This window comes from Chiloscyllium plagiosum, unplaced genomic scaffold, assembly GCF_037043375.1.
Source record: "Chiloscyllium plagiosum isolate Xiang-an unplaced genomic scaffold, Cpla_swu_hap1 HiC_scaffold_25, whole genome shotgun sequence".
Taxonomy (NCBI): domain Eukaryota; kingdom Metazoa; phylum Chordata; class Chondrichthyes; order Orectolobiformes; family Hemiscylliidae; genus Chiloscyllium; species Chiloscyllium plagiosum.
Window position 1 is genome coordinate 20,248,261 of NW_028270163.1, and position 27,655 is coordinate 20,275,915.

Here is a 27,655-nt window from a genome sequence, read left to right on the forward strand (position 1 = left end):
CTCTCCCCTCCCCACACTCTCCCCCCCCCCACACTCCCCCCCCCCACACTCCCCCCCCCCACACTCCCCCCCCCCCACACTCCCCCCCCCCCACACTCCCCCCCCCCCCACACTCCCCCCCCCCCCCACACTCCCCCCCCCCACACTCCCCCCCCCCCACACTCCCCCCCCCCCCCACACTCCTCCCCCCCCCCCACACTCCCCCCCCCCCCCCACACTCCCCCCCCCCACACTCCCCCCCCCACACACTCCCCCCCCACACACTCCCCCCCCACACTCCCCCCCCCCCCACACTCCCCCCCCCCCCCCACACTCCCCCCCCCCCCACACTCCCCCCCCCCCCCACACTCCCCCCCCCCACACACTCCCCCCCCCACACACTCCCCCCCCCCCCCCACACTCCCCCCCCCCCCCCCCCTACACTCCCCCCCCCACACTCCCCCCCCCCACACTCCCCCCCCCCCCACATTCCCCCCCCTCCACACTCCCCCCCCCCCCACACTCCCCCCCCCCCCCCTACACTCCCCCCCCACACTCCCCCCCCCACACTCCCCCCCCCCCACATTCCCCCCCCCCCACACTCCCCCCCCCCCCCCCACACTCCCCCCCCCCCCCACACTCCCCCCCCCCCCCCACACTCCCCCCCCCCACACTCCCCCCCCCACACTCCCCCCCCCCCCCCACACTCCCCCCCCCCCCCCCCACACTCCCCCCCCCCCACACTCCCCCCCCCCACACCCCCCCCCCACACTCCCCCCCCCCCCACACTCCCCCCCCCCCACACACTCCCCCCCCCACACACTCCCCCCCCCCCCCCCCCACACTCCCCCCCCCCTACACTCCCCCCCCACACTCCCCCCCCACACTCCCCCCCCCCCCCCCACATTCCCCCCCCCCACACTCCCCCCCCCCCCCACACTCCCCCCCCCCCCCCCCCACTCCCCCCCCCCCCCCCACACTCCCCCCCCCCCCCCCACACTCCCCCCCCCCCCACACTCCCCCCCCCCCCCCACACTCCCCCCCCCCCCACACTCCCCCCCACCCCCACACTCCCCCCCCCACACTCCCCCCCCCACACTCCCCCCCCCACACTCCCCCCCCCCACACTCCCCCCCCCCCACACTCCCCCCCCCCCCACACTCCCCCCCCCCCCCCCACACTCCCCCCCCCCACACTCCCCCCCCCCACACTTCTCCCCCCCCCACACACTCCCCCCCCCCCCCCACACTCCCCCCCACCCCCACACTCCCCCCCCCCCCCTACACTCCCCCCCCCACACTCCCCCCCCCCCCCACACTCCCCCCCCCCCCACACTCCCCCCCCCCCCCCACACTCCCCCCCCCCCCACACTTCTCCCCCCCCCACACACTCCCCCCCCCCACACACTCCCCCCCCCCCACACTCCCCCCCCCCCCCTACACTCCCCCCCCCACACTCCCCCCCCCACACTCCCCCCCCCCCCCCACATTCCCCCCCCCCCACACTCCCCCCCCCCCCCCCCCCACACTCCCCCCCCCCCCCACACTCCCCCCCCCCCCACACTCCCCCCCCCCACACTCCCCCCCCCCCCACACTCCCCCCCCCACACACTCCCCCCCCCCCCCCACACTCTCCCCCCCCCACACTCCCCCCCCCCCCCCACACTCCCCCCCCCACACACTCCCCCCCCACACACTCCCCCCCCCACACACTCCCCCCCCCCACACTCCCCCCCCCCCACACTCCCCCCCCCCCACACTCCCCCCCCCCCCACACTCCCCCCCCCCACACTCTCCCCCCCCCCCCACACTCTCCCCCCCCCCCACACACTCCCCCCCCCCCCCCCACACTCCCCCCCCCCCCACACTCCCCCCCCCCCCACACTCCCCCCCCCCCCCACACTCCCCCCCCCCCCACACTCCCCCCCCCCCCCACACTCCCCCCCCCCACACTTCCCCCCCCCCACACTCCTCCCCCCCCCACACTCCTCCCCCCCCCACACTCCTCCCCCCCCCACACTCCTCCCCCCCCCACACTCCTCCCCCCCCCCACACTCCTCCCCCCCCACACTCCTCCCCCCCCACACTCCTCCCCCCCCCACACTCCTCCCCCCCCCACACTCCTCCCCCCCCCACACTCCTCCCCCCCCCACACTCCTCCCCCCCCCACACTCCTCCCCCCCCCACACTCCTCCCCCCCCACACTCCTCCCCCCCCCCACACTCCTCCCCCCCCCCACACTCCTCCCCCCCCCCACACTCCTCCCCCCCCCCACACTCCTCCCCCCCCCACACTCCCCCCCCCCCCCACACTCCCCCCCCCCCCCCCCCACACTCCCCCCCCCCACACTCCCCCCCCCCCACACTCCCCCCCCCCCCCCCCCACTCCCCCCCCCCACTCCCCCCCCCCACTCCCCCCCCCCACTCCCCCCCCCCACTCCCCCCCCCACTCCCCCCCCCACTCCCCCCCCACACTCCCCCCCCCACTCCCCCCCCCACTCCCCCCCCCCCCACTTCCCCCCCCCACTCCCCCCCCCCACTTCCCCCCCCCCCACTCCCCCCCCCCACTCCCCCCCCCCCCACTCCCCCCCCCCCCACTCCCCCCCCCCCCCCACTCCCCCCCCCCCACTCCCCCCCCCCCCCACTCCCCCCCCCCACTCCCCCCCCCCCCCCACTCCCCCCCCCCCCCCCACTCCCCCCCCCCCCCCCCACTCCCCCCCCCCCACTCCCCCCCCCCCCACTCCCCCCCCCCCCCACTCCCCCCCCCCCACTCCCCCCCCCTACTCCCTTCCCCCCCCCCCACTCCCCCCCCCCCACTCCCCCCCCCCCCCACTCCCCCCCCCCCACTCCCCCCCCACACACTCCCCCCCCCCCACACACTCCCCCCCCCCACACACTCCCCCCCCCCACACACTCCCCCCCCCCACACACTCCCCCCCCCCACACACTCCCCCCCCCCACACACTCTCCCCCCCACACACTCTCCCCCCCACACACTCCCCCCCCCACACACTCTCCCCCCCACACACTCTCCCCCCCACACACTCCCCCCCCCCCACACTCCCCCCCCCCACACTTCCCCCCCCCCACACTCCCCCCCCCCCACACTCCCCCCCCCACACTTCCCCCCCCCCCACACTCCCCCCCCCCCCCCCCCACACTCCCCCCCCCCCCCACACTCCCCCCCCCCCCCCCCCACACTCCCCCCCCCCCCCCCCCACACTCCCCCCCCCCCCCCACACTCCCCCCCCCCACACTCCCCCCCCCACACTCCCCCCCCCCCCCCCCCACACTCCCCCCCCCCCCCCCCACACTCCCCCCCCCCCCCCCCCCACACTCCCCCCCCCCCCACACTCCCCCCCCCCCCCACACTCCCTCCCCCCCCCCCACACTCCCCCCCCCCCCCCCACTCCCCCCCCCCACACTCCCCCCCCCCCCCCCCCACACTCCCCCCCCCCCCCCCCACACTCCCCCCCCCCCCCCCACACTCTCTCCCCCCCCCCCACACTCTCTCCCCCCCCCACTCTCTCCCCCCCCCCACTCTCTCCCCCCCCCCCCACTCTCTCCCCCCCCCCCCCCCACACTCCCCCCCCCCCCCCCCCCCACACTCTCTCCCCCCCCCCCACTCTCTCCCCCCCCCCCCACTCTCTCCCCCCCCCCCCACTCTCTCCCCCCCCCCCCCACTCTCTCCCCCCCCCCACAGATCTGAAGTACCAATTCAATTCTTCTGCCATTTCTTTGTTCCCTGTAATATATTCCCCTGTTTCTATCTTCAAGGGCCCAATTTTAGTTTTAACCATTTTTTTGCCTTTCACATACCTAAAAAAAACTTTGACTATCCTCCTTTATATTATTGGCCAGTTTACCTTCGTACCTCATTTTTCCTCTGTGTATTTCCTTCTTAGTAATCCTCTGTTGTTCTTTAAAAGCTTCCCAGTCCTCTGTTTTCCCACTTATCTTAGCTATGTTATACTTTTTCTCTTTTAACTTTATATGTTTCTTAACTTCCCTCGTCAGCCACGGCCACCCATGCCTCCTCCTAGGATCTTTCTTCCTTTTTGGAATGAACTGATCCTGCATCTTCTGCATTATACACAGAAATATCTGCCATTGTTCCTCCACTGTCATCCCTGCTAAGGTATTAAATCATTGAACTTTAGCCAGCTCCTCCCTCATAGCTTCAGAGTTCCCTTTTATTCAACAGAAATATTGTCACTTCTGATTGTACCCTCTCCTTCTCAAATTGTAGATTGAAGCTTATTGTATTATGGTCACTACTTCCCAATGACTCCTTCACTTCGAGGTCTCTGACCAATTCTGGTTTGTTGCACAATACCAGATCCAGAATTGCCTTCTCCCTGGTTGGCTCCAGCACCAGCTGCTCTAAGAATCCATCTCTGAGGCACTCCACAAAGTCTCTTTCTTGAGGTCCAATATCATCCTGATTCTCCCAGTCGACCTGCATGTTAAAATCCCCCATAACAACTGTAGTAACATCTCTGCGACAGGCCAATTTCAGCTCCTGATTTAACTTACATCCGACATCCAGACTACTGTTTTGGGGCCTGTAGATAACTCCCAAGAGGGTCTTTTTACCCTTAGTATTTCTCAGCTGTATCCACACTGACTCTACATCCCCTGATTCCAGGTCCCCCCGCGCAAGGGACTGTTTATCATTCCTTACCAACAAGGCCACCCCACCCCCTCTGCCCGTCAGTCTGTCCTTACGATAGCACGTGTAGCTTTGAATATTCATTTCCCAGGCCCTGTCCACTTGAAACCACGTCTCAGTTATCCCTACAATATTGTATCTGCCGATTTCCAAAAGAGCGTCGAACTCATCCATCTTATTTCTAATGCTTCATACATTCATGTATAGTATTTTTATTTTGTTACTGCCCTCACCCTTCCCATCAACTCCTATTTCACTCAGCCTTACAGCATGATCCCTTTCTGAGTTTTCTGCCTCATTGATACAGTTGTCTTTCTTGACTTCCCTTGTTCTAACTTTCCTTCCAATTTCCTTCTTAAACATCCAGTTTGTCCCCTCCCCGCTACTTAGTTTAAACGTAGCTGTGTTGCAGTAGCAAACCTGCCTGCCAGAATGCTGGTCCCTAACCTATTGGGATGTGGGATGGAGGGAGAGATGGCCCCACAGGGTGGGTGTGGTGTTGTGTGGTTTGGGGCCCCAGTGTAGGATGGCGGTGGGGGCTAGCAGACAGGTTCTCCAGGATAGGGGGTGTGGGACCCCAGGGTGGGTTGTGGGAGAGAGGGTGGGTGAGATGTTCCCCCCCCAGGGTGGGAGTTCTGGGACGCCAGGATCAGAGGGAGAAAGGGTCCCATGGGTGGGTGGTGTGGGGCCCCAGAGTGGGATGTGGAAGGGAGGGGGAGAGAGAGATGGTCCCCAGGGTGGGAGTGGTGTGGGACCCCAGCATCAGAGGGAGAGAGGGTACTGGGGGTGGGAGCTGAGAGAACCCTGGGTGGAATGTGGGGGTGACAGAGGGACCTTGGGGTGGGGGTGTGATTCCGGAGGAGGATCTAGGGTTGGGGGGGTGGGGGAAGTGGTCTGATGTGGGAGGGACCCCAGGATAGTGTGTGGGACACCAGGATGGGATGGTCAGGAAAGTGGGGAGAGTATCCCCGGGGTGGGGGTTCCCCATAGTGGAATGTGGTGGGGGGAGAGGGGCTCCCCAGTTTTGGGTGTGTGATGTGTGGGACGACAGGATATGATGTGGGGGGGGGGGAAAGAAAGTGTTGGATGCAGAGAGAGGGTCCCCAGGGTGGGATGTAGAGGGGGGAATGAGAGGGTCCCCAGGGTGGGGTGTGGAAGAAATGAGGTAATGCCACTGGATGCACAGTCCAGAACCCTACATCTGCCAGTAGAAATAAGGAACTATGGATTGCTGGGAAATCCATCACATCTGGCAGAATCTGTGGATAGAAAGCAGAGTTAATACTTTAGTTCCTCTGACCTCTCTTCAGTAATTCTAAGTTCAGCAACACAGATGTGGCCAGACCTGCTGAGTTTTTCCAGCAATTTCTGTTAGTATTCTGGGGACATGAGTTTGATGATGGTGAAATTTGAATTTGGTAAAGAGTTGCAATAAAGAATGCAGAAAAGATTTAGAAGGATGTTGTTGGCGTTGGAACATTTGAGCTATATGGATTGACTGAATGAGCTGGGGCTATTTCTCTGGAGTGTCGGAGGCTGAGGTAATCTTATGGGGATTTATAAGATCATTGGTGAGACCTCTTCTGGAATACTGTGTCCAGTTCTGGTGGCCCAGTTATAGGAAGGATATTATCAAGCTGGACAGGGTTCAGAAAAGATTTACCTGGAGGTGGCCGGGTTTGGAAGGTTTGAGTTATAAATATAGGCTGGGACTTTTTTTTTTAAAGAGTGGAGGAGGCTGAGAGGTGACCTGCTGGAAGTTTGTAAAATAATAAGAGGTATAGGTAGAGGTGATAGTTCTCCCTAATATGGGGAATTTCAAGACTCTGGGATACATGTTTAAGGTGAAAGATTTAAAAAAGACGAGGCAAATTTTTTACACAGAGCGTGGTTTGTGTGTGGAATGAACTTCCTGGGGAAGTGGTGGATGCAGGTACAATTACAATATTTAAAAGACATTTGGATAAGTACATGGATAGGAACGGTTTGGAGGGATGTGGGCCTGGAGCAGGCAGATGGGACTAGTTTAGTTTGGGATTATGTTTGGCTTGGGCTGAAGGGTCTGTTTCCGTGCTGTGTGACTATGACGATGACATTGTGAGAGGTGTGGATAAGGTGAATAGCCAAGGTCTTTTTTTTTTCCCCCAGGTTAGGAGAATACAAAACTCGAGGGCATAGGTTTAAGGTGAGAGGAGAAAGATTTAAAAGGGACCTAAGGGGCAATGTTTTCATGCAGAAGGTGGTGCACGTATGGAATGAGCTACCTCAGGATGTGGTGGAAGCTGGTACAATTAAAACATTTAAAAAGCATCTGGATGGCTCCATGAATAGGAAGCGTTTAGAGGGATATGGGCCAAATGCTGGAATATGAAACTGGATCAATTTAGGATATTGGTTAGCATGGTCAAGTTGGACCGAAGTATCTATTTCTTAGCTCTATAACTGTGTGACTCGTGACAACTACGCGACCACTGTTGATTGCTTAAGAACCTGTTTCGTCCTTTAGTGCAGGCTCCTCTTAGCTTGATGACATAAATTACTTTGAAAGCAATACGAGCCAAAAACAAAAATGGTCATTCTCTGCAGTACTTCAGATAACTTAGGACATGTTATTGATCAAATCGTTTTATAAGTATTACATCTGACAGGGTCCTCCAGCTTCTGTGAGAAGGACCTTGCGTGATCTACTCCCTTTGATTCGGGCTAATGCAAATCGACATTAGAATGATTAGTCATGATGACTGGAAACTGACCTGAATTGCAATAAAGTATACTGTCACTTTATTGCAATTAAAGTAGCCTTGCAGAAACCTGCTGGGGAAGTCGCACACCTTCAGGACACAGCACAGGTTTTTATGAGACCCCTTGATAAGTCAGCTGAAAAGGCAATGTGATTAACAGAAGGGTCAATTGCTTATCAGGGCACCAGGACATCTCATAATATCCTTCAAAGGAACACCAATCTGCTTGACCCTAATCTTGTCCACTAGACCTGACAGCTTGGATATAGTTGATATAAACTTGTATTTATATAGCTCCTTTCTGTCTCAGGAGTTTGGCTGTACAGCACTTTACAATGTCATGAAACTTGTGTTGCAGGAAATATGGCAGTCATTTATCACCAGCAAGATCCCACAAATAATACAGAGGTATTCTGTCTTCCAAACCTTTCTTTGCAAGTTGCTGATCATTCACTTTACAAAGGCAGCAAATAATGGAGTAAATCAGCACTTTGGACATTGACCTGACTTTGAAAGTTCAGTTACATTGTTTTGTGCCATTAGTTTGTGAAGCACTGTTGGCAAGTACTGCACATTTTGTGTTGTCATGTAGGATCCAGTAGGTCCTGTTGCTTTTTTTTCCTAACCCCAGTAAACACCCTGCTCTGGCAGTTGTATGATCTCTGCAGTAACATCAAGTTGTGAGTTGTTAGCACATTTTTGCACAATGTACTGTGGCTGGATCTTGCACACACAGCCCTCTGCCACAACCCCTTCTCCCCCAAGTACACATCAGCATAAAAAGATTATAATCATTTTACTTTTGGAACAGACACTTGGTGTCTGAACATTTGTGGCAAGACTCTTGTGATTCCTTGAATTTTTCTATTTGTCCTTCATTTGATGTGGGAGTTCCTTTTGTTGTTCATCAGTAATTGCCCCTGGGAGAATGGCTTGCCAGGCCATTAATGAGCCCATCATCTTGCTATGGGACTTGAGTCACATGTAGGCCAGACCAGGTGAGGACAGTAGATTTTCTTCCCTAAAGGACAATAGTGAACCAGATGAATTTTTACAGTGATTAATAATAATTTCATGGTCACTATTACTGAGACTAATTTTCAGTTCCAGGTTAAATGAAACGGTGTATGGGAAGAATGTGGGTGAAGTGGATGATCCACAGGGGAGGCTTATGTTAAGATCCTTTGAACTGAAATTTTGCAAAGTGCTGTGTTACCTTTGGCAGGAAACAATGGTTTCTGAATTTCTGTTAAAGTTTCAACATGAGAGAACCTGTGTGGATGTTCTCCTCTAATGTTAAAAATATGCCATAAGAGGTACATGTATTAATGCATAATCCACATCACTACTAGCCTTTAATCTGTATGTTAATAGAATTTCATTTGTGATTGTGTGATGCTGTGATTAAAATAAGAGAACTTTGATTTTAAATGGACACTATCTTTGAATTGTTAGTAAATAATGTTTATATAAGGTACCATTTCAAACTTGCTGCTCTGTATAGTGTTGCCATTACAAGGAGACCTTCAACTCTTTAGGTGAGCCATAGCTCTGTGCTGTAGAGTGGTTTCACTTCACAATTGCATCAAACTGCTAGGAGCAAATTCCCCCGTTACAATGGTGTCTGTGTTTCAAAACGCTTTTATTGGCCATAAACCATTTTAACATGCCCTGATCAGCGTTCCCACTGATATTGTTATCTCCAGTGCATGGGTGATTTGTTGAGGAGTGCGGTCTTTTGAATTTTAGTTTTATGGCCACACATGCATGGTAACTTAAAGGATCCAGCTTGCACGTCCCAAGCAGGGATATTAAAGATTTTAAGCTTACAGGGAGCAGTAAACCTGAGGTTGGAAGGGTGCTATCTAAATGGAATCTGTATCATTTTAAATATGGACTCTCAGCTCAGCCTGGTACAATGAGGCATGCTGCAGGAGATGGTCTGACTACTACGTCTCTGAATCCTTGACTCTGCATTTACCCATGACAAGTTGAACATCAGCATGGAGTGAAAGTGCTTTGCACAGATAACAAATGTGGAGGTGAATGGTGTAAATTAGTGTATTGTGATTTAAGGTGGTATCGAGGATGTCATTGTTTTGCATACGCAATGTACTTCAGCAAATGTTTTAAAATGCTGTTTTGTTTATATTGTGTACTCTATAAAGAAACTTCTTCAGGAAGAAAAAATAAGAAGGCAGAGTCAGATTGAAGATATCAATACATCAATTAATAAATTAAAAGAGAACGTTACTTCCATCAAAGTGAGTACCAGCCCATCCATTTGCAAGCAATTCTAACAATTTCCCTGCTCCTTATTTCAGTTCTGTCTGAACCTGTAACTTTCTCTTCTTCATCCAGGAAACCACATTCCAGGTGAGGTCTGACATCGATAAGCACTTTGGTGATCTGATTAACTGTATTAAAGAATCTCAGAGTATTGCAACAAACATTATCGACAGTGAGGAGGCTGTCGCCTTGGCCCAAGCTGACAGTATCCAGAGCTGGCTGAACCAGAGGTGCAGTGGGCTGACCAGGAAGACTGATGAGATAGACCGGCTGTTGAAAGCTGACAATATCCAACTCTTGAAGGCAAGCCCAAAATTGAAGCTATTTTCAGATTTGTTTATTTTGCAATGGGTAAGATTAAGGATTAAGAGATCAGGAATGTTGCTTGGGCAGTTTGAACTTTATGTTTAAATTGAGGAATTCCATTGTGCCTTTCCAAACACCTGAAAAATAAACAATTACACATCCTGTTCTGACGAAAAGTCATCAACCTTAAGTCGTAGCTTTGTTTCTCTCCGCACATGCTGCCTGATGTGTTGTGTTTTCAACCATTTGTAGCATTTTTCTGTCCTGGTTCATTTCCAAGTTCAGTCATCTGGGATCAGCTTCCTTCTCAGTGAAGATTTCTTTATGGAGTTGTGCACTTTTCTCTAATAAATTTACTTTAGATGTTTATTAGCTATTGTTTTTATCTCTTATTCATTCAGGCTCAAAATAGTCTTTTGTTCAAGATTTATCAGTAACCATGTCTCATTTCTTTGAGTTAGTGTGTTGTCTTGTCCTGTTTCTAATGGTGTTCATGTCATAAGGATATTTGCCATCTCTTAGCTGTTAGATGGTTCCAGTATCTCTCCTTAATTAACATTATTTTCATACTTTGGTTTGTTGTTGTCATGTCTCTTCCCAAGGCCTTAATTTTAGTTTTTAAACTATTGTTTCCTTTTGTCTGTCCTTAATTAATAACATACATGTGTTGGCTCCATACCTTTAGGTCTATCCTAATTTCTGACTTGCCCTATTAAATCTTTAATGCTCAAGTCCTCCATTAGGCTTTAAGTTTTTCATATTTATGTGTGTTCTACCTAATTGGTTATGCTTATTTTTCAGTCAAACCTATGTTTCTCAGTATTATTGGATGTGGGCTGTCCAGTGGAGCATAAGGCTGTTAGAGGTTTGGTTCCAAACTTTGACTCAAAAAATAATTCTGTTTCTCTGTCCGTAGATGTTGCTAGGCCTGCTGGGTTTTTCCAGGATTTACTGATTTTATTTCAGATCTCCAGCAATTGTAATGTTTTGCTTTAATTTAGTCTAAAAGCCTTGCCCTGTTCACATACAGCAGCTGGAGCCTTGACATGACACATCATGTTTCAAGGCTGCCAGTCATGCTGAGTGCAGTACATTTATATTGAAGTGAGCTGGGTTCTGGCTGCAGCATGTGTTGCTGGACATCTGGATCTGTTTGTTCCATGGGCCAAACCTATATGGAGACTACCTTCCACAGTTATCTAGAAGTCCTTTCTAATTGTAAAGATGCAAATGCTTGGAGATGATGTCCAGGCCATCACGTGCCAAAACTGCTTCTGTTGCCGTTGCAAATGAACCCCTGATCTTTGGTGCCATTCACCATCGACAGAAAGTCCACATTTTATGTAGCTGAGAGAGAGAGGTCCTGATCAGGGAACAAGACATACTACTCACTCAGTGGTGTCACATGATCTATGGAAGCAGCAGAGTTTCACTTGGCAATGAACCAGCAATGTAAAAGGAAGCATTGTGTGGTTTCCTTTGTCTTGATCTTGTGCCCTACATGTTTTATATGAGGGTGAGTCATGCTGAGGAATCACTCTTGTGACGTCTTGCCTTTCAGGAGTTTCAAACTCTAGAAGCAATAGAGATGGATCTGGTCTTGCCTACGTTAGACACAGACATTGATAAGCAGCTCTCCTGTTTGAAGAGCATCGTTCTCGAACTGACTACGAGTATTATGCAGCAACTGCAGGAGGCCCACAAGGAGAAGCTACCTGCAATCAAAGAAAATGGTTTGCATGTTCTTCAGTTTTTCTCCACGGTTAACTCTATTTCTATCTCCACAGATGCTGCCAGACCCCCTGCATTTCGCCAGGACTTTTTGTTTTTATACTAGAACTAGTGGATTCAGTTTTCCTATTTAAGATGTATGAACATTCAATAGGACCTGTTTGTGCTCTGAATTCCATATTCCCGTCTACCCCCAATGACCTTTGATTTGCTTGCCTACTATCATCTTAAAAATATTCAAAGACCCTGCCTCCATCAGAAGTGAGAATAATTTTTTTTTCTCAGGGTCATGGTCTGAGGAACTTTCTTCTCCAAAGTGTGGTGGAGTAAGGCTCATTGAATATTTTTCAGGCAGTAGTGGATAGATTCTTGACTAATGAGAGTCACGGGCTATCTGGGGCAGACAGGACAATGGAGTTGATCAGTCATGATCTTTTTGAATGGTGGAACAGATTCAAGACGCTAACTATCCTATTCCTAATTCAAATGTATGTATATACTTCCTTCTCCAGCAAACTTGAATCCAATTTTATTCCTTTATCCTCTTTCTCTTTCTGAAGAGTCTTGCCTGACATCAGTTAACTCCGCAAAGACTAGGATCTTCCTGGTCTCTATTATTCTATGTATAACAACTGAAATCCTAATTACTTTAAGCTGCTATTTTGAAATTTGTGATACATTCAGAAATGAGGAAAGCAAAAATATAAATGAACAGTTTTGAGCTGTGACGATTTTAATGCTGAAAGTCATATCATTTTATTCCCTTTGGCAAACTGCATTTGTACTGCATAAACCAAGGTCTCATTGTTGGATAGTGTTTAAAAACTGTGCTCTTCTATTTTTCTGTATTTCTGTTTGTGGATTGAAATTGGAAATTTTCTTTTTTTTTAAAAAAACCAAGGATTGTGGTTGCAATTACTGCACTTCTTAAAAATGAGTTTCTGAAGCTGTGTTTACTCTGGTGCTTTGTACAAGTAGTGGGGGAGACTGTAGACAGGCTTGCACCTGGGGCTGTGTACAAGGTAAAAATTAATCTGGGAATAAATAGCCGGTTGGCTCATGGAGTTGTAGATGACAAATGCCATCAGCCTGGCAACAACTATGCAATTAGCTGTACAGCTTGTAGGTGTGAACAGTATCAACAGATGCCTCTCAACCTCTGGAAGAGGAGATGGGTGTGTATTTTTTTCTCCAGTAGAAAACCTGAAATCTAAAGAAAGCCAGTTATTTTCCCTCACTAGTTGCTGTAAGTTGTGGCTTTCTTCAAGAACTAAGAAAATGTTCAGTTAGTGTACCAATTACCCGTGCCTCCTGCTAAGAGTTGAAAAGGACCTGGAGAAAAGAGATTGAAGAATAACACGTTCGAACAAGTGAATCCTGTGAACTGGAGCCATTGAACTAAATTCCAAATTTCTTCCTTCTACCCATAACACCAATTTTTTTTAAGTGTCTGCAAATAAGTGTATAGGAATGCTTTAGAAAGTTAGTGTTTTTAGCTGATTTAGTAGCACATCAACAGTTTATAGTTGCTTATCCGTGACTAGAATCTATTTATTTGTAATAATTGGCAGTCATGATTTGGAGGTGCTGGTATTGGACTGGGGTGGACGAAGTTAAAGATCTCACAACATCAGGATATAGTCCAACAGGTTTATTTGGAAGCACTAGCTTTCAAAGCGCTGCTCCTTCATCACATGATAACCTAGTGTTGTGTGATTTTTAACTTATTGGTAGTTCTTCTTAATGAGTCTTGGTCCATGTTTTCTGTCAGCCTGGTCTATCTGCCAGGTAACATGGGAATTTTGCGTACGTTGATTAAAACTTTAGTGATTCCTGTGGGAGTAGTGGAGCTTGATTTCCGCAATGCTGCCCTAGTAGGACATGGCTATAGTCTAATGATCGTTTTGCATACTTTGGAATAGGTTTCCTTTCATTCTCCTTATTTAATGCTAATTTATTGCATAAAACATTGTAGTTTGTATACCACCCTGAATTTCTTTTCAATTATCATTATAAAATGTTAAGTTTTCAGAGTTTTTTGATCTTAGTGTATTATTTCTAGCTAATTCATAGCAATTGCAAAATCCTGTCCTTTGCTTTTGTATTTCCAAGACAGATGTTTTGCTGTTCGGCCTCGAGATAGTTTTCATGTTATTGAACAAAATGTTTTTTTTTCTGCTGTATTTCAGGTCCCTGGGCTAATAGTCAACCTCCCAAATTAAATCAATCGTGCAGTTCAACAGCTGGAGCATCTCCCCAAAAGAGTAAGTTTGCTTCGGATTAACAGTGATGTGGAGGTGCTGGGTGGACAAGGTCAAAAATCACATGATGCCAGGTTATAGTGCAATACAGGCAATGTATTTTAGGCATGAGTTCTTGTTTGGAGTCTGTGTCATTTATTTCTAAAGTAGGAGTTTATAAAATGCTACATTGACTGTGTACAAATTGAGTGCTTTTTGAACAAAATAGAATTTATCTGCAAATACAAACCTACAAATACAGATTTACAGATGAGTTGTATGTATCAAGGTTCACAAATACAGGTTTTACTGGAATATCAAGAATTTTAAATAGCTATAGGAGGATGTTTCTCCTTGTGGATGAGTGTAGGACTGGGAGCACAGTTTAAAAAGGATGTAATCTGGGTTTGGAAGCTGCTTGCACATTGACAGCAAGCAGGAGGTGAAGCTTTAATTGATGAGAATCTTGAGCCAACTGTTAAAAGAATTTGAGTAGAAAGTTTTTGCCAGTTATCCTGCTTGTAATATTCAGTGGAAAAGGAAAGGCTTGTCATACTTGTGTGTTGAATAGTGGTAGCTTCATATATAACTTGTTTGCTGTTTCAGTTGATTTCCAGTCTGTATCGTCCGCTAGTCTTGGTGGCACTCCTCAACCTTTAGTAGCACCTGTCCCTCGAGGTTTTTGGTCAATTCCAGCTGCTCCAGTAACTGGTAAGGGATATATACAATAATTGGATATTTGATGAACATTACCACAGTAGGTTCCCACTTGATGTTGACTCAGTTAATGTTGCTTCACTGTAATGTCAGTCACCAAATTGTCGTAATGTCATTTAATACTGAGTTCACGTTCTCTGACCTATCCAATCCACTGGGAATGTGGCATCTTCTCTCTGCTGTTGGGCTTAGTGCATCACCACTGAGGACCTCCTTTGTTGCTCTTCTACCTGTCACCTCTACTCTCAAATGATGCTATTGTCCAAGTGCTCAGAGTCCACTTTCACTATTTGAGACTTGGTTAGCCTGCAGCTCTTCTGTTCTGTGTGTGTGTTCTCTCTCCTGCCACATAGCACTTGGTCACTCTAAAAACCAGTCAGTGTAATTTTCTAGATTTTATTTGTATTTATTCAGTATTTCTTTCTTTATTATAAATTGATTTTAATGGTTGTTTGATTTAGGAATTAATCCATTAAGGAATATACAATATTTCACTTACAAAATTTCAGGAATTTATTTTTGACAAAAGAAAAGTCTGAAAGACTGACTACAGTTTGGTCTTCGTTGTTATGGGAGAATCAGGTTCACTTAACATTGTTTCATTTAAAACTTCCATTTTCAAAAATGCAATTACAAGATTAAGTACAGAATTACTATAATGATTTATGAGTGGATCATTACACTGCTTTGTGTTACTGATTTTAAAATCTGCCATTTTTTAAAAATTGAGGTATGTGAAGATGGTTTATGTCCGTAATCTAGATTGAAGTGGTCTCGTGTAGGCAATTTATCCTTAAGTGTGCTCTCACCTGGCTGAATGATCTCTGGTCCAGTAATTCTAGTTAACTTCTCAATGTATACATCATCCATTTGAGCAAAGTAAACAGAAATTCTGCCAAATTGAGTGTGTTAAAAAAGGATAATACTATGGATACCAGAAATCTGAAATAAAAGCAGTAAGTTCTGGAAAAACATAGCAGGTCTGGCTGCATTTGGAGATAGAAACAGAGTTATTTTTTCGAGTCAAATATGACTCCTCTTTCAATTTTATTGGGCTTGATATTATTTGCTGGGTTTGTTAATCCAGAGATCTAAATAACGTTCTGGTTAGTTGGTTTGAATCCTGTCACGGCAGATGATGGAATTTGAATTTAATTAAAAACCTAGAATTTAAAGTCTAATGAAGACCATGAAACCATTGTTAGTTGTCAGAAAAAAAAATCCATCTGGTTCACTAATGTCCTTTTGGGAAGGAAATTGCTATCCTTACCTAGTCTGGTCTACATGTGACTCCAGACCCACAGCAATGTGGTTGACTCTCAACTGCCCTCTGGGCAATTAGGGATGGGTAATAAATGCCGGCCTAGCCAGCAATGCCCTCAACTGTGAATAGATTTTTAAAAATGTTAACTGTTTCTCTTTGCACAGATGTTCCAAGATTTTGTTACTTCACATTTTGAGTTTAGTTCAGGTTTCCAGCATCTATTGTATCGTCCACTTGAGTCACCACTGTGTCTTTAATTTAAAAATAAATTGTTATCTTAATTTTAAACCATTAACTTTATACTTGCTTTCTAGAATTAAGCCATATTTCATAATATTGTGACCCACTTGTGTGTACACTTGGCTGGTGCTTCAAATTGAATAAGGAGGAATCTGGATCAGTGTCAACCTTTGTAGAATCAAAAGGAATATGTAACCAACAAAGCACATTAATCCTCAGCCAGTCTTTTCTGCTTTGGATTCATGTCTCATGACAGATATTCAAATTTTAATCACAAGGTTATGATGTAAACTTGTATTTGTTCAGTTATATTAGACAGTAAAATGTAATTCCATTTAGCTCAATGCTAGTAATTATACTAGCATTTAGTCTAATTACTAGAAAGATACTGTGTCCTGATTCACTCTGGTATCAACATATGTTATCACTTTCTAATAATCGTGTTTGTAATGGAATCTATTTGGGTTCCAAATCTAAATAACCTTCTGGTTATCATTTAATATGTACTGCCTGAGCGCTGCAGTTTCATGTTGCCTACCTTCCACCTTCCAGTCCTGTTGAATTTCATTTCAATCCACTTTGCAATTCACTGTACATTTTGTCGCAGTATGTAAAAACAATGACTGGATCATTGGCTTTCAATTTTATCAGCATGAACTAGTTCAGTCTACATTCTTTTGCATGAAAGTCTCACTTAATTTTCACTTCTTATTTGCAACGTTGCAAATGAGCATTTAAAGAAAATATTACTTTTTTTTGATGAGGTCAGAGATGTTAGATGCAGTAATTAACTTTTATCCCATCATTTAAAAACACTCATACTCCTGAAAGCCCCATCCCTAATTTATTCTGGTGTATTTAGTGAGGAATTCATAGGTGCATATGCTGATTCTGCAGGTGTCTGTTTCAATACTGAGTTTATTAAAGAGGATTGCAGCAACTCACCGTGTGAATGAGTGAAGTACATCTGACAACAGGTTCGAGATTTGTACACTTTCATCTCCAATGTGTGTTTGTGAGAACTTGGTGCCAGATTTGTCTCATCATCAGAGTGAGTGCTGTTGGCCTCAAGTTAAGTATGAATTCCATCCATTTATACAGGTATAAGTATCCCATGCACCTATTAGATTTTAAACTTTGTTTCATGACTTTTTAAAAAATTGAACTTTTTTTTTGATTTTTGAGGAGAATTTTTCTTTTACTTTTTCAGCTGATTTCCAGCCTGTGTCAAATCCTACTCCGCATGTCACCCATCAGCAACCTATAATCCCATCCCCAGGCCTCTGGGCGATGGTAACTCCTCAGATAAATGGTAAGTAGCTCTGCAGTTATTAATATTAGCCGTTTATGTGCATGTAATTCAGCATCCAGATTACAGTAAAAATGGCAGGAGAGTGGGTTGCGCGCTCAGCAGAATATGAGCCTTTCACCACTGGGTACTGGGTCCAAATCCATCCTAGTTTGATGAACAGAGAGGCTTATTCAGTCCCAAAAATCTACGTGAAGGTGTCTCAACCTTTTCGACTCAGTCCCTAGTGGGCATGAGCTCAAAGCTTCCATTTTGGCTCTAAATTGGCAGTCTGACTGAGACAGATGGTTTGATGGCCGGTGTGAGAAATGGAAAATCTCAAACTGGTCTTGATGAGCATAAGATGTCCTGTAATGTGAAAGCAGCAATGATAGAGAAACACTGAATGGCTAACACCAAATGGCTTTCTTTATATCAAATGCTTAAAAACCAAATAAAACATTCTTCTTTGCACTCTAGTTTGTTTCTCTGCCTTCTTTTGTGGATTGTCTGCATGATAGCACTGCAGAGATATGATTTCTGTTGAAGTATTGATGAGAAGTATTCGGTATGACAGAAAATCTATTGTCTTCACATTTGGGTATACTTTTTGATGTGTTTGACATTTATGTGTTGTCAATAACCGAATATAGTGAATGCATTGTATTCTTCAAATGAAATATAATAAAGTTAAACACTGTCTTAACATCCTCCACAAAACAGTAGAAGTGTGATTTTGAGTGCCACTCTGCTTAAAATATGTGGAAATTTATATCTTGTCCAGGAACTGGTGTAATAATAAGATCTCATTCTTTGGTCTTTTGAAAGTGGGGAGAGGAAGTTATGTGAAAGAGCAGTAGCGGTTTTTGAAGGAGTTTAGCGCAAATAGCAGAAAAATCACGCAAAGTTCATCAAATCCAGTATGTCAGCATTCACTCTGATTTACACATGCTTCAAGCGGAATGTGAGCAACAGTCTTTGAGAAAGAAATATCGAGGCAGGGTTTTCAAGCTGTTGAGCTATCTCTGCACCTATTTTTAATTAAATATACATAAATTTTCTAAATCAATGCATATTAAATGTTTTTCACAAATGTTATTGATAGAAAATATTTTAAAATATCAAAAAGTGACATTCGTGTTAATTTTTTTTGTCTTTTAGCTGCTTTCCAATCTTTGCCGAATGATGCTCACAGGGTCATGTCTTGGCCTCCACCGACCTCCACGACCAATAATCATAGTCTTAGGGGATTCCCGGACAATCAGCAAAGGGGTAAGGATGGAAACATTCTGTTGAAGAGTGTAATACAAGCATTCAAGAAGAAAGTCTTGCATTTACCTAACTCTCTTCTCAACCTCAGGATGTAACAAAGTGCTTTACATCCAAGGGAATGCATCTCGAGTATTGCTATTGATATTTCAGAAACATAACTAGTTTGTGCAGAGCAAGATCTGCCAAACAACCCTGAAATAATGACCAATTCATTGACTTTATTTTGTGATGCTGGTTGAAGGTTATATATAGGGCAGGGCATTTATTGGTGAGGGCTGAAGGGAAGAGGACAGAGTCCCCACCCTTTTCCAAAAGAGTGCCTTGAAATCTATTCTGTTGCCCAGCGAGGGCAGGAGAATCGGAAGAGTTTTTGTTTGAAACATCGATGTGTTTTTTTTCTTTTTTCTTCTTAGATTTAGATTTAGATTAGATTAGATTACAGTGTGGAAACAGGCCCTTCGGCCCAACAAGTCCACACTGACCCGCCAAAGTGAAACCCACCCATACCCCTACATTTACCCCTTACCTAACACTACAGGCAATTTAGTATGGCCAATTCACCTGACCCTGCACATTTTTGGATGGTGGGAGGAAACCGGAGTACCCGGAGGAAACCCACGCAGACACGGGGAGAACGTGCAAACTCCACACAGTCAGTCGCCTGAGGCGGGAATTGAACCCGGGTCTCTGGCGCTGTGAGGCAGCAGTGCTAACCACTGTGCCACCGTGCCGCCAACGGTATTTTATTTCCTGCTCCTTGGATGTTGCCTGACCTGCTGTGCTTTTCCAGCACCACACTCTCAGCTGTTTCAATCCTAAGCTTTGGGATTTCCTCCCCAGCGATGAGAAGTTAATAAGATTGGAAGAAAAAGGAGCAGTAGTAAGCCACTCAACCCTTTCCACCTGATCTGCTATTCAGTACAATCCTGACTGATCTCATTGTGGCCTTAAACCCACTATCCTAACATTCTCATAACCTTTCATTCCCTGGTTGATCAATAACCTGTCTAAATCAGTCTTAAATGCATGTATTGACTCATACTCGCACTCACATCTGGGAGTGACAATCTCAATGACTTATGATTCTCTGAAAGTAGAAATTCCTCCCTATCTCGATATTAAATGAAAAACGCCTTGGTTTAAACTACGTCCTTTAGTTCATACGAGGAAGCATTCTGTCAGTACTTATTCTATCAAGTTCCTTCAGAATCTCATATGTTTCAATATGACAAGGGAGCATTTAATAGAGGAGTTCAAAATCATGCAGGAAGTTGCTTGATTAAGTGAAGGAGAATCAACTTTGAATAGCAAAAGGGTCAGTAACCAGACAATACAATTTAAAGTAATTGGCCAAAAAAACGCAATTGAGAGATATTTTCATGCATGGGGTTGCTATAGTCTGGAATGCACTCCTTGAATGATGATGGGTGCAGACCGAAAAATTGGATTAATTATTAGGAAAGGATTTGCAGAGCAACGGGAAATGAGCAGGGAAATAGGACTAGTTTGAATTGTTTTTTCAAAAAGTGAGTGCAAGCAGGATGGGCTGAATGGTGCTGTTTAAATTAGTAATTCTGTGCCAAATGGTTGGTTACTTACACTCTCTCTCTCTCTCTCTATTCCTTTTAAACTCATTCCTTAATACATACTTGTGTTTTCAAGCTTTGGTAACCTGTTTTAAGATTATGTCAATTAGGGATTAGACCACACCATTCAAAACATTCTTGAGCAGGCAACCCAGACCATAACTTTGCAATTTGATTCGGTAAGTGTACAGTAAAAGTTACCTGGAGTAACTTAGCGAGGTTGACTACCAGGTTATAAAGCAGACAAAATTTTATTTACAAAATTACACAATGAAACACACAGAACCGAATAAAGAACCTCTATAGAGCTCAGTCTATCCAAGCTAGACTTAATTATGCTGTTCTGAATATACACAACAATCCCAGTAAACAAACCCCCTTTAAACACAGTATAAATGAAACCAAGGCTTACAGGTCGAAGTTAGAAGGGCAGAAGGAGAGAGAGTTTAGCAGCCTGTTTCCACACAGGTCCACAGCTGAACTCCCTAACTAGTTCTGAACTGAGCTGCTCAGCTGAAGAGCTGGCCAAGCCCCCTTGACTTTTACAGGTGACTTGTAAAAACATAAAAGTTTCGGCAAAAAGTCTAATCTGTTTATGTATGAACAAAAAGGCCTGTCAATACCCTTTTGTCTCTGGAACAAACCGTCATTTCAGAGCCTGGCCTGTTTGATTCCTCTGAAAAACACCCAAGTGCACAGTATCGTTGAGAAAAAGACCAGCTTTGTGACACCTCAGATTGATGTGAATTCTTTTCTGATTATACTCCTGTGAAGTGCCCTACTTTACTATGTTTACAAATGCTGTTTTGAAAGTAACAGTTGTGCGTGTGTTTCATCCATCTCACCTCGAAGCAGTGCTAACTTTTCAAAGCATCCTGAAGATCCATGAGAAGAAAAATTTTCCAATCTTTGAACTCCTCTGTATCGCAACTTCTTATCCCTAAAAATATAATCCTTGTATTTTAGGTATGGTACTGAGTGGCCAGTACAGTATTACTCCATGCAGAGCTCCTCTTGTTTTCCCGGCATTGCCTCAACCAACTCGGGTTAGACGCCAGGTATAAGCAACCTCTTTGTAATAACCTTTGTTTCTCAGCATTTCGATTAGTTTTCATTTGTTTCCTTCCATTTCATTTGGTTCAATGAAATACTTCATGTAGCACTCTACATTCAAGGACAATTCATAGTGTTTAATACTTGCATATGTGACTGATGCTGCGATGTAACTTTACTTAAGATGAATCTTGAATATTGCTGCAAGCAGATGCTGAAGCTTTTGTCTTGTACATGTCAGGACAAATTCAAAATCACAAGAATTTATACGGCTGGAGAAAAGTGTGCTGATTAGTTAGCAGGTTAAGGCATTTTCATGGAAAAAGCAGTGGGAAACTGTAAGCTCCCCATTCTGCTGGCTAATTTTGAAAAGGCATTCCTTTTGATTACAAAAAATGACTGCCTTGTGTATGAATGTTAGTAATTTAGTTCCATGTTGTTTGCTTGATTGAGTATCTTAAATTGGTCATTGGTTAGCACGCTCAGAATTATCCAACAAGTGTTGCCCAGTCACAGAATTACATCCAAAAGTAGGCATTTTACTTTATACCGATCCACAACCTACAATTTTTAAGACCAGGCAATTGACTTGAGTGCGTGGGCAATATGACAGCATTTAAAAGGGCACCATTTTTTTTTTTGTTTTCTCAATGACTGGTCAGTGTCCTGTGGCTTTGCATGAGGCATGATTAGATGGAGTCTGAAGAGTTGTTGGATAGGCGATTAGTGAGCCAAATCCACAGATGTATTTTAATCACCGATTTTGATACTTCATTTTGTTATTTTTATATGATAAATTCGTACTTTTTTATATTTAAAATATAAATAATATAGAAATTTGCGAAGCAGAGTTGGTTGAAGTACATAGTGAATCAGGACAGTTTGAGATGTTCCAGCACCACACAGGGATAAGCGTATTGTTCACGAGGCCTGTTTATGGGAAATGCGCACAGGGATGGAGAGTGGTAAGCGCAGACATTGAGGGGTGACAATATGACAACCAGAAGTAGGACATTTTAGATAGCAAGTGTACATAGACAGAAGAATTTAAATATCCAGTGTAGGAGATCCTCAGTTAGCTTTACCACATTCAGCTCAAAGTGCATGTGCATATCATTGGAAATGAAAGGTCTGCAGATGTTTTTGAAGAAGGTGAAGCCCCTGAAAAATGGGTGGAGAAAGGGTGGTTGGGTTGCATTGAGCGATACACTGTTCCATTTGTCCTGTATTTTCAAAGTTGTTTGCACAGCTTGACAGAAGGTGCCATTGGTTTGGAGAACCCAGAGAAAAATGCACTGCCAACTTTATAAAGGGAATTGTGCAGTATGGCGTATGTGCGGTTGGCCAGTTGCATGACCTGATTAATGTTCCATGAATTCTCTTACTGATTTTTTTTTATTGCAGCAATCTAGTACATGTGTTAAGGAGCAGGAACCTCTAACAGCTGCAATGCTTTCGGCACTTCCATTCAAGGAACAGAAGCAGCTGTTGGGTAAGTGAAATTTACTCAATCCAGAATATGTTATCTTTCGGTGAAAATGAAGAAGTTGAATAGAAGCTGTCCATGATATTGACTCATCACAGGATAAACCCAAACTATGTAATCCCAGCCATTTTACAATCTACATGGTTTACGTCCCCTTGTGCTACAACAATATCTGGCATTTATGAAGTATTTTTAATGTATTAGAACCTCTCAATTGCAATATCAAACAAAATTTGACACCAAGCATATAAAAGTAGGTAGCATGAAGCTCTGTTAAAGAGGTAGGTTTTAAGATGATCTTAAATGAGGAAAGAGAGGTAGAGAGGCAGGGATACGGGGAAACACTATACTGTATGCCTTCCTCACAGCAGACTCCATAATATCTACCTGACCTTACTATCCTATATTCTCTTTCCCCTTTTCTGCTTTCATTTTACAATTTATCCAAAACATTCTTGATCGATTAACATAAATATTGGGAATTTATCAGGTGATATTATCTAACTAACACTGGTCCATGGAGAAAAACCCAACACTTCCCCTTTGTGGATTTGAAAACATATGGCATTAAAGTTATGTTTATCCATTCAACAGCAGCAATTTAAATTTATTCAGTACTTTTAACACATTGAAATGTCCCAAAGCACTTGACAGACATTATAAAATCACACGAGGAAATATTTTCTGGTGTGTTGGAGACTGAGGGGTGACCTTATAAAGGTTTATAAAATCAAGAGGGATATGGATAGGATGAATAGATGAGGTCTTTTTCCTAGGATAGGGGACTCCAAAACTAGAAGGTGTAGGTTAAGATGAGAGGGGAAAGATTTAAAAGGGACCTGAGGGGTAACTTTCTCATACAGAGTTTGGTGTGTGTATGCAACAAGCTGCCAGAGGAACTGGTGGAGTCTGGTACAATTACAACATTTAAATGGCGTCGGAATAGAATAAAATGGCCTTTACTGTCACTCGAATGAGTGCAGTGAAAAGTTTGTGAAGCTGTTGCTTTGACGCCATCTTAGGAACTAAGTACCTAAGTGTTTTTTACAGAATTGAAAGAGTGGAAAAAGATGTTTAGCATAGGAATATAAAGTTTTAAAAAGTGCTCAACTTACTCAGTCCAGAATAAGAATAAAAACATCTTTAAAAAGCACTGAAATTATTGTCCTTTTCGCTGAGCCTGTGCCCACCTGGCTTCAGGACACGAGGCCTCATTGCTTCCACGACTCTCCTCCTTCCAGGCTTCGGCTCAGGACTCCCCTCCGGGACCTGTCTGTCTGGTCTGGGCTCGGACTGCATGCTACACTCGGCTCCTGTGGCACCTGTCTCCCAGGCTGGCCTGGGCTCGGACTGGATCCCAATCTGGGCTCCGGCCCGTGACTTGCGTACGTGAATAGAAAAGCTATAGAGCGATGTGGGCCAAATGCTGACTAATGGGACTAGTCAGATTGGAATGTCTGGTTGATGCAGATGTGTTGGATGGAAGGATCTGTTCCCATGCTTTATGAATCAATTACCAAATGTTTGAGCAACAAAGTAATTTTAAGAAACATCTAAAAGCAGGAACATGTGCCAGAGGAGTGGAGAGGTGTAAAGATAGGTGTTCCAGAGGCTAGGACTTTGACTGCTGCAAGCAAGATTGGAAGCGGTGGAGCAATTAAAATTGGAAATGGACTAGATTTAGAGCATTGCAGATGTCGTGAAGGGGTGTGGAGATTGATTCTTGTTAACTCTTCGTCCCATGTTCACCAAATTTGAGCCTGAGACCCTTACACAATGAGTTAATTTGTTCCTGCCTGTTAATTAAACCATACTTTTCATTGGGTTTCCATTTCAGTGTATTTGGTTCCACCATCTGCGTGAAATATCTCACAAAGCACATGGAACAAATGAAAATTGTAATCATGGGAGTGTCATTTGACAAAGTGCTGGTGAGATTATCTCCCTGGTTAAAGCACCATGGATGCTGCTAACTGTGGAGTAGGGCATAAAGTGAAGAAGGAAACTACCTGCAGTTGGCATTCCACTTTCTTTTAGAAGCTATTTGCCAAATACTGAGTTCCTCCACTCCTTCCCTGTATCTCACAGTCTGGAGGATTGCAAATTACCTTCTCCAGAGCTGAGCAATTCCATGACCAAAAGTTCATATCTGAATTCTGCAGCCCTGCCACATTCAATTGTAAATACTGGTGGACAATTAAACAACTAACTGGAGTAGGAGACTCCACAAATATCCCCAACCTCAATGATGGGGGAGGCCAGTACATCAGTGCAGAAGACCAAGACTGAAGCATTTGTATTCACCTTTACCCAGAAGTACTGAATGGTCAATCTGCCTTGGCCCCAGCATCATAGATATACCAGTCTTCATTGAATTTGATATTTCACTGAATATTAGTGAAATATACACGACACCTGTAGTCCCTGGTCTCTGGTCACTACAAAGGCCATGTGCCTGACAATATTCCTGATGAAGGGCTTTTGCCTGAAATGTCAATTTTCCTGCTCAGATGCTGCCTGACCTGCTGTGCTTTTCCAGCACCACACTCTTGACTCTAATCTCCAGCATCTGCAGTCCTCACTTTTGCCTAATATTCCTGCAATACTAACTCTGCTACCTAGACGATAAGAGCAGGAAGCCACACACCGCCCTGACTTTGAATTATATTGCCAATCCTTCCCTGTCACTGGATGAAAGTCTGGTGTTTCCTCCCAGAATAACAGTGTGGGTATACCTACACTACATAGAGTGCAGTTCTACAAGGAGGTAGCTCACTATTACATTCACAGCAGCACTAGGAGATGAGCAATGAATGCTGGCCTTGCATGTGATGCCTACATTAGAAGCAGTTCAGAGAAGGTTCACCAAACTAAAATACCTAGCATGTATAAGCTGGTTTGAGAGGACAGGTTGACAAGCCTAGTGTAGAACAGTAAGGTAACTCGATTTAAAGCATTTAAGGTCCTGAGGGGTCTTGACAAGATAGATGTGGAGAGGACGTCTCTTACGAGAGAACCTATAATCCTGGGTGACTGTTTGTTTAAAATAAGGGGCCACTTATTTAAGACTGCGATATAATAAAAAATAGCTTTTTCTCCTCAGTCAAGAGTCTTGGGAGCTCTCTTCCCAAAAGGGTGTGTTCTGGAATTTTTTTAAAGCCAGGTGTAGCAAGATTCATGATGGGCAAAGTGGCAATGCTGCTTCTAAACTTTCATCGACTTCTGAAAGCAACTTGGGTAGAACCCTCGGAGAAACCTTGGAGTGTGGCCATACAGCTTAGAGTGAGCGTTGTACGGGGTTGAAAGGTTATTGCAGGAACCAGGAATGTGGAGTGGTCAGGTCAGCCCTGATCCTGTGGAAGAGCAGTGTAGGCTGAAGGGGCCAAGAGACAGACCGCTGCTTCTAATTTGCATGTTCATATCAAATAATTTTCTAAAATGTAGCTCGGAAACATGAAATATTTTTGCCTTTTGCTGCAATAGTTACATTAATACTACTAAGGTCTACCTCTGTCCTGCCGATACATTTTCAGGTGAGCGTCTTTTCCCCTTGATAAAAACCCAACACCCTTGCATGGCGGGAAAAATCACTGGAATGCTGCTGGAGTTGGATAATGCGGAACTGCTACGGTATTTGGAGTGCTCGGATTCCCTTCGGTCAAAGGTAACATTAAAATGGAGTATAAAACCAGGAATTGCTGGAAAATCCTCAGTAGGTCTGACAGCACCTATGGAGAGAAAACAGAGTTAATGTTTCTGGTCCCGTGACTCCTCATCAGAACTGATTGTCTCACAGATTTTAAAATGGAATAGATCAGAATGGAAGGGGTGGAACCTCCTGTGGGTACGATTTCAGTTCTTTGCAAATAATCTACAAATCAAGAAAGGGCTAGTGTTAAAAAAGACTAAATATTTAATTTATCACCATGACATCTTAAGTGACGTCATATGAAATAATTGGGTTTGCACATTTTAAAATACTACTCAGAATTAAGATATAGCAAAGTAAATCAATGAGTGAACTGAATATGGGAAGGAAAATGATTAGTTCAAAAATTAGTGGTTTCCTTTTTGTTTTTACCATTGCTTATCTGAACTCAAATGGCTGCACTGATTTTTCTAATTTAAAATCAAATGACTTGTTACATCTACCACTGAAAATAATTCCACAGGCCAGTTAGTGTGTGTTGGGGGTCCCCCTTGCTGCCTCCGCGTGGTGGAGGTGGTGGCGGTCCTGCTGTTGCCTTTTTTAAAATTGCCCATGGGATATGGGTGTTGCTGGCCAGGCCAACACTCATTGCTCATCCCTAATTTCCCAGAGGGCAGTCAAGAGTCACCACACACTGCTTTGCATCTTGAGTCACATGTAGGCCAGACCAGGTAAGGACAACAGATTTCCTTCCCTAAAGAACATTAGTGACCCAGATGGGACTTTAAGGCCATCGACATTAGTTACGTGGTCACCGTTGGACTGTTTTTATTGAATGTAAATTTCACCATATGCCATGGAGGGATTCAAACCCATGGCGCCTCAACATTAGCCTGGAGTTCTAGGTTACTAATCCAGTGACATGACCATTGTGCCCCTTCCCTCTGCCCTTCACATGGTGATCCTGCTGTTTTTCGGTTTCAAGATGGTTTTCTGATGTAAACTGAAGATTTATCTGTTCTGGATATATCAGTTGCTGAGTTGAATTTTTTTTAAAAAACGCTGCTGCCTGTGTCACCTGGACAGTCAAAATCAGCACACCGGTTTCAACACGTGCAATCTGGAGAGAGACAGGAAGACAAAC

The 27,655-nt window shown here is 45.7% G+C and overlaps 1 protein-coding gene across 1 annotated transcript in view; it reads left to right on the forward strand.

The window, feature by feature from the left end:
* Positions 1-27,655, forward strand: part of LOC122562044 (E3 ubiquitin/ISG15 ligase TRIM25-like) — a 42,342-nt gene that overhangs the window by 11,597 nt on the left and 3,090 nt on the right. Inside the window, exons 2-11 of the mRNA XM_043714494.2 lie at positions 9,559-9,654; positions 9,752-9,982; positions 11,547-11,718; positions 13,906-13,980; positions 14,563-14,667; positions 17,388-17,489; positions 18,627-18,737; positions 21,290-21,381; positions 22,781-22,868; positions 26,396-26,526. Coding sequence (XP_043570429.2) covers positions 9,559-9,654; positions 9,752-9,982; positions 11,547-11,718; positions 13,906-13,980; positions 14,563-14,667; positions 17,388-17,489; positions 18,627-18,737; positions 21,290-21,381; positions 22,781-22,868; positions 26,396-26,526 — 1,203 coding nt within the window. The remainder of the gene's footprint in view (positions 1-9,558; positions 9,655-9,751; positions 9,983-11,546; positions 11,719-13,905; positions 13,981-14,562; positions 14,668-17,387; positions 17,490-18,626; positions 18,738-21,289; positions 21,382-22,780; positions 22,869-26,395; positions 26,527-27,655) is intronic.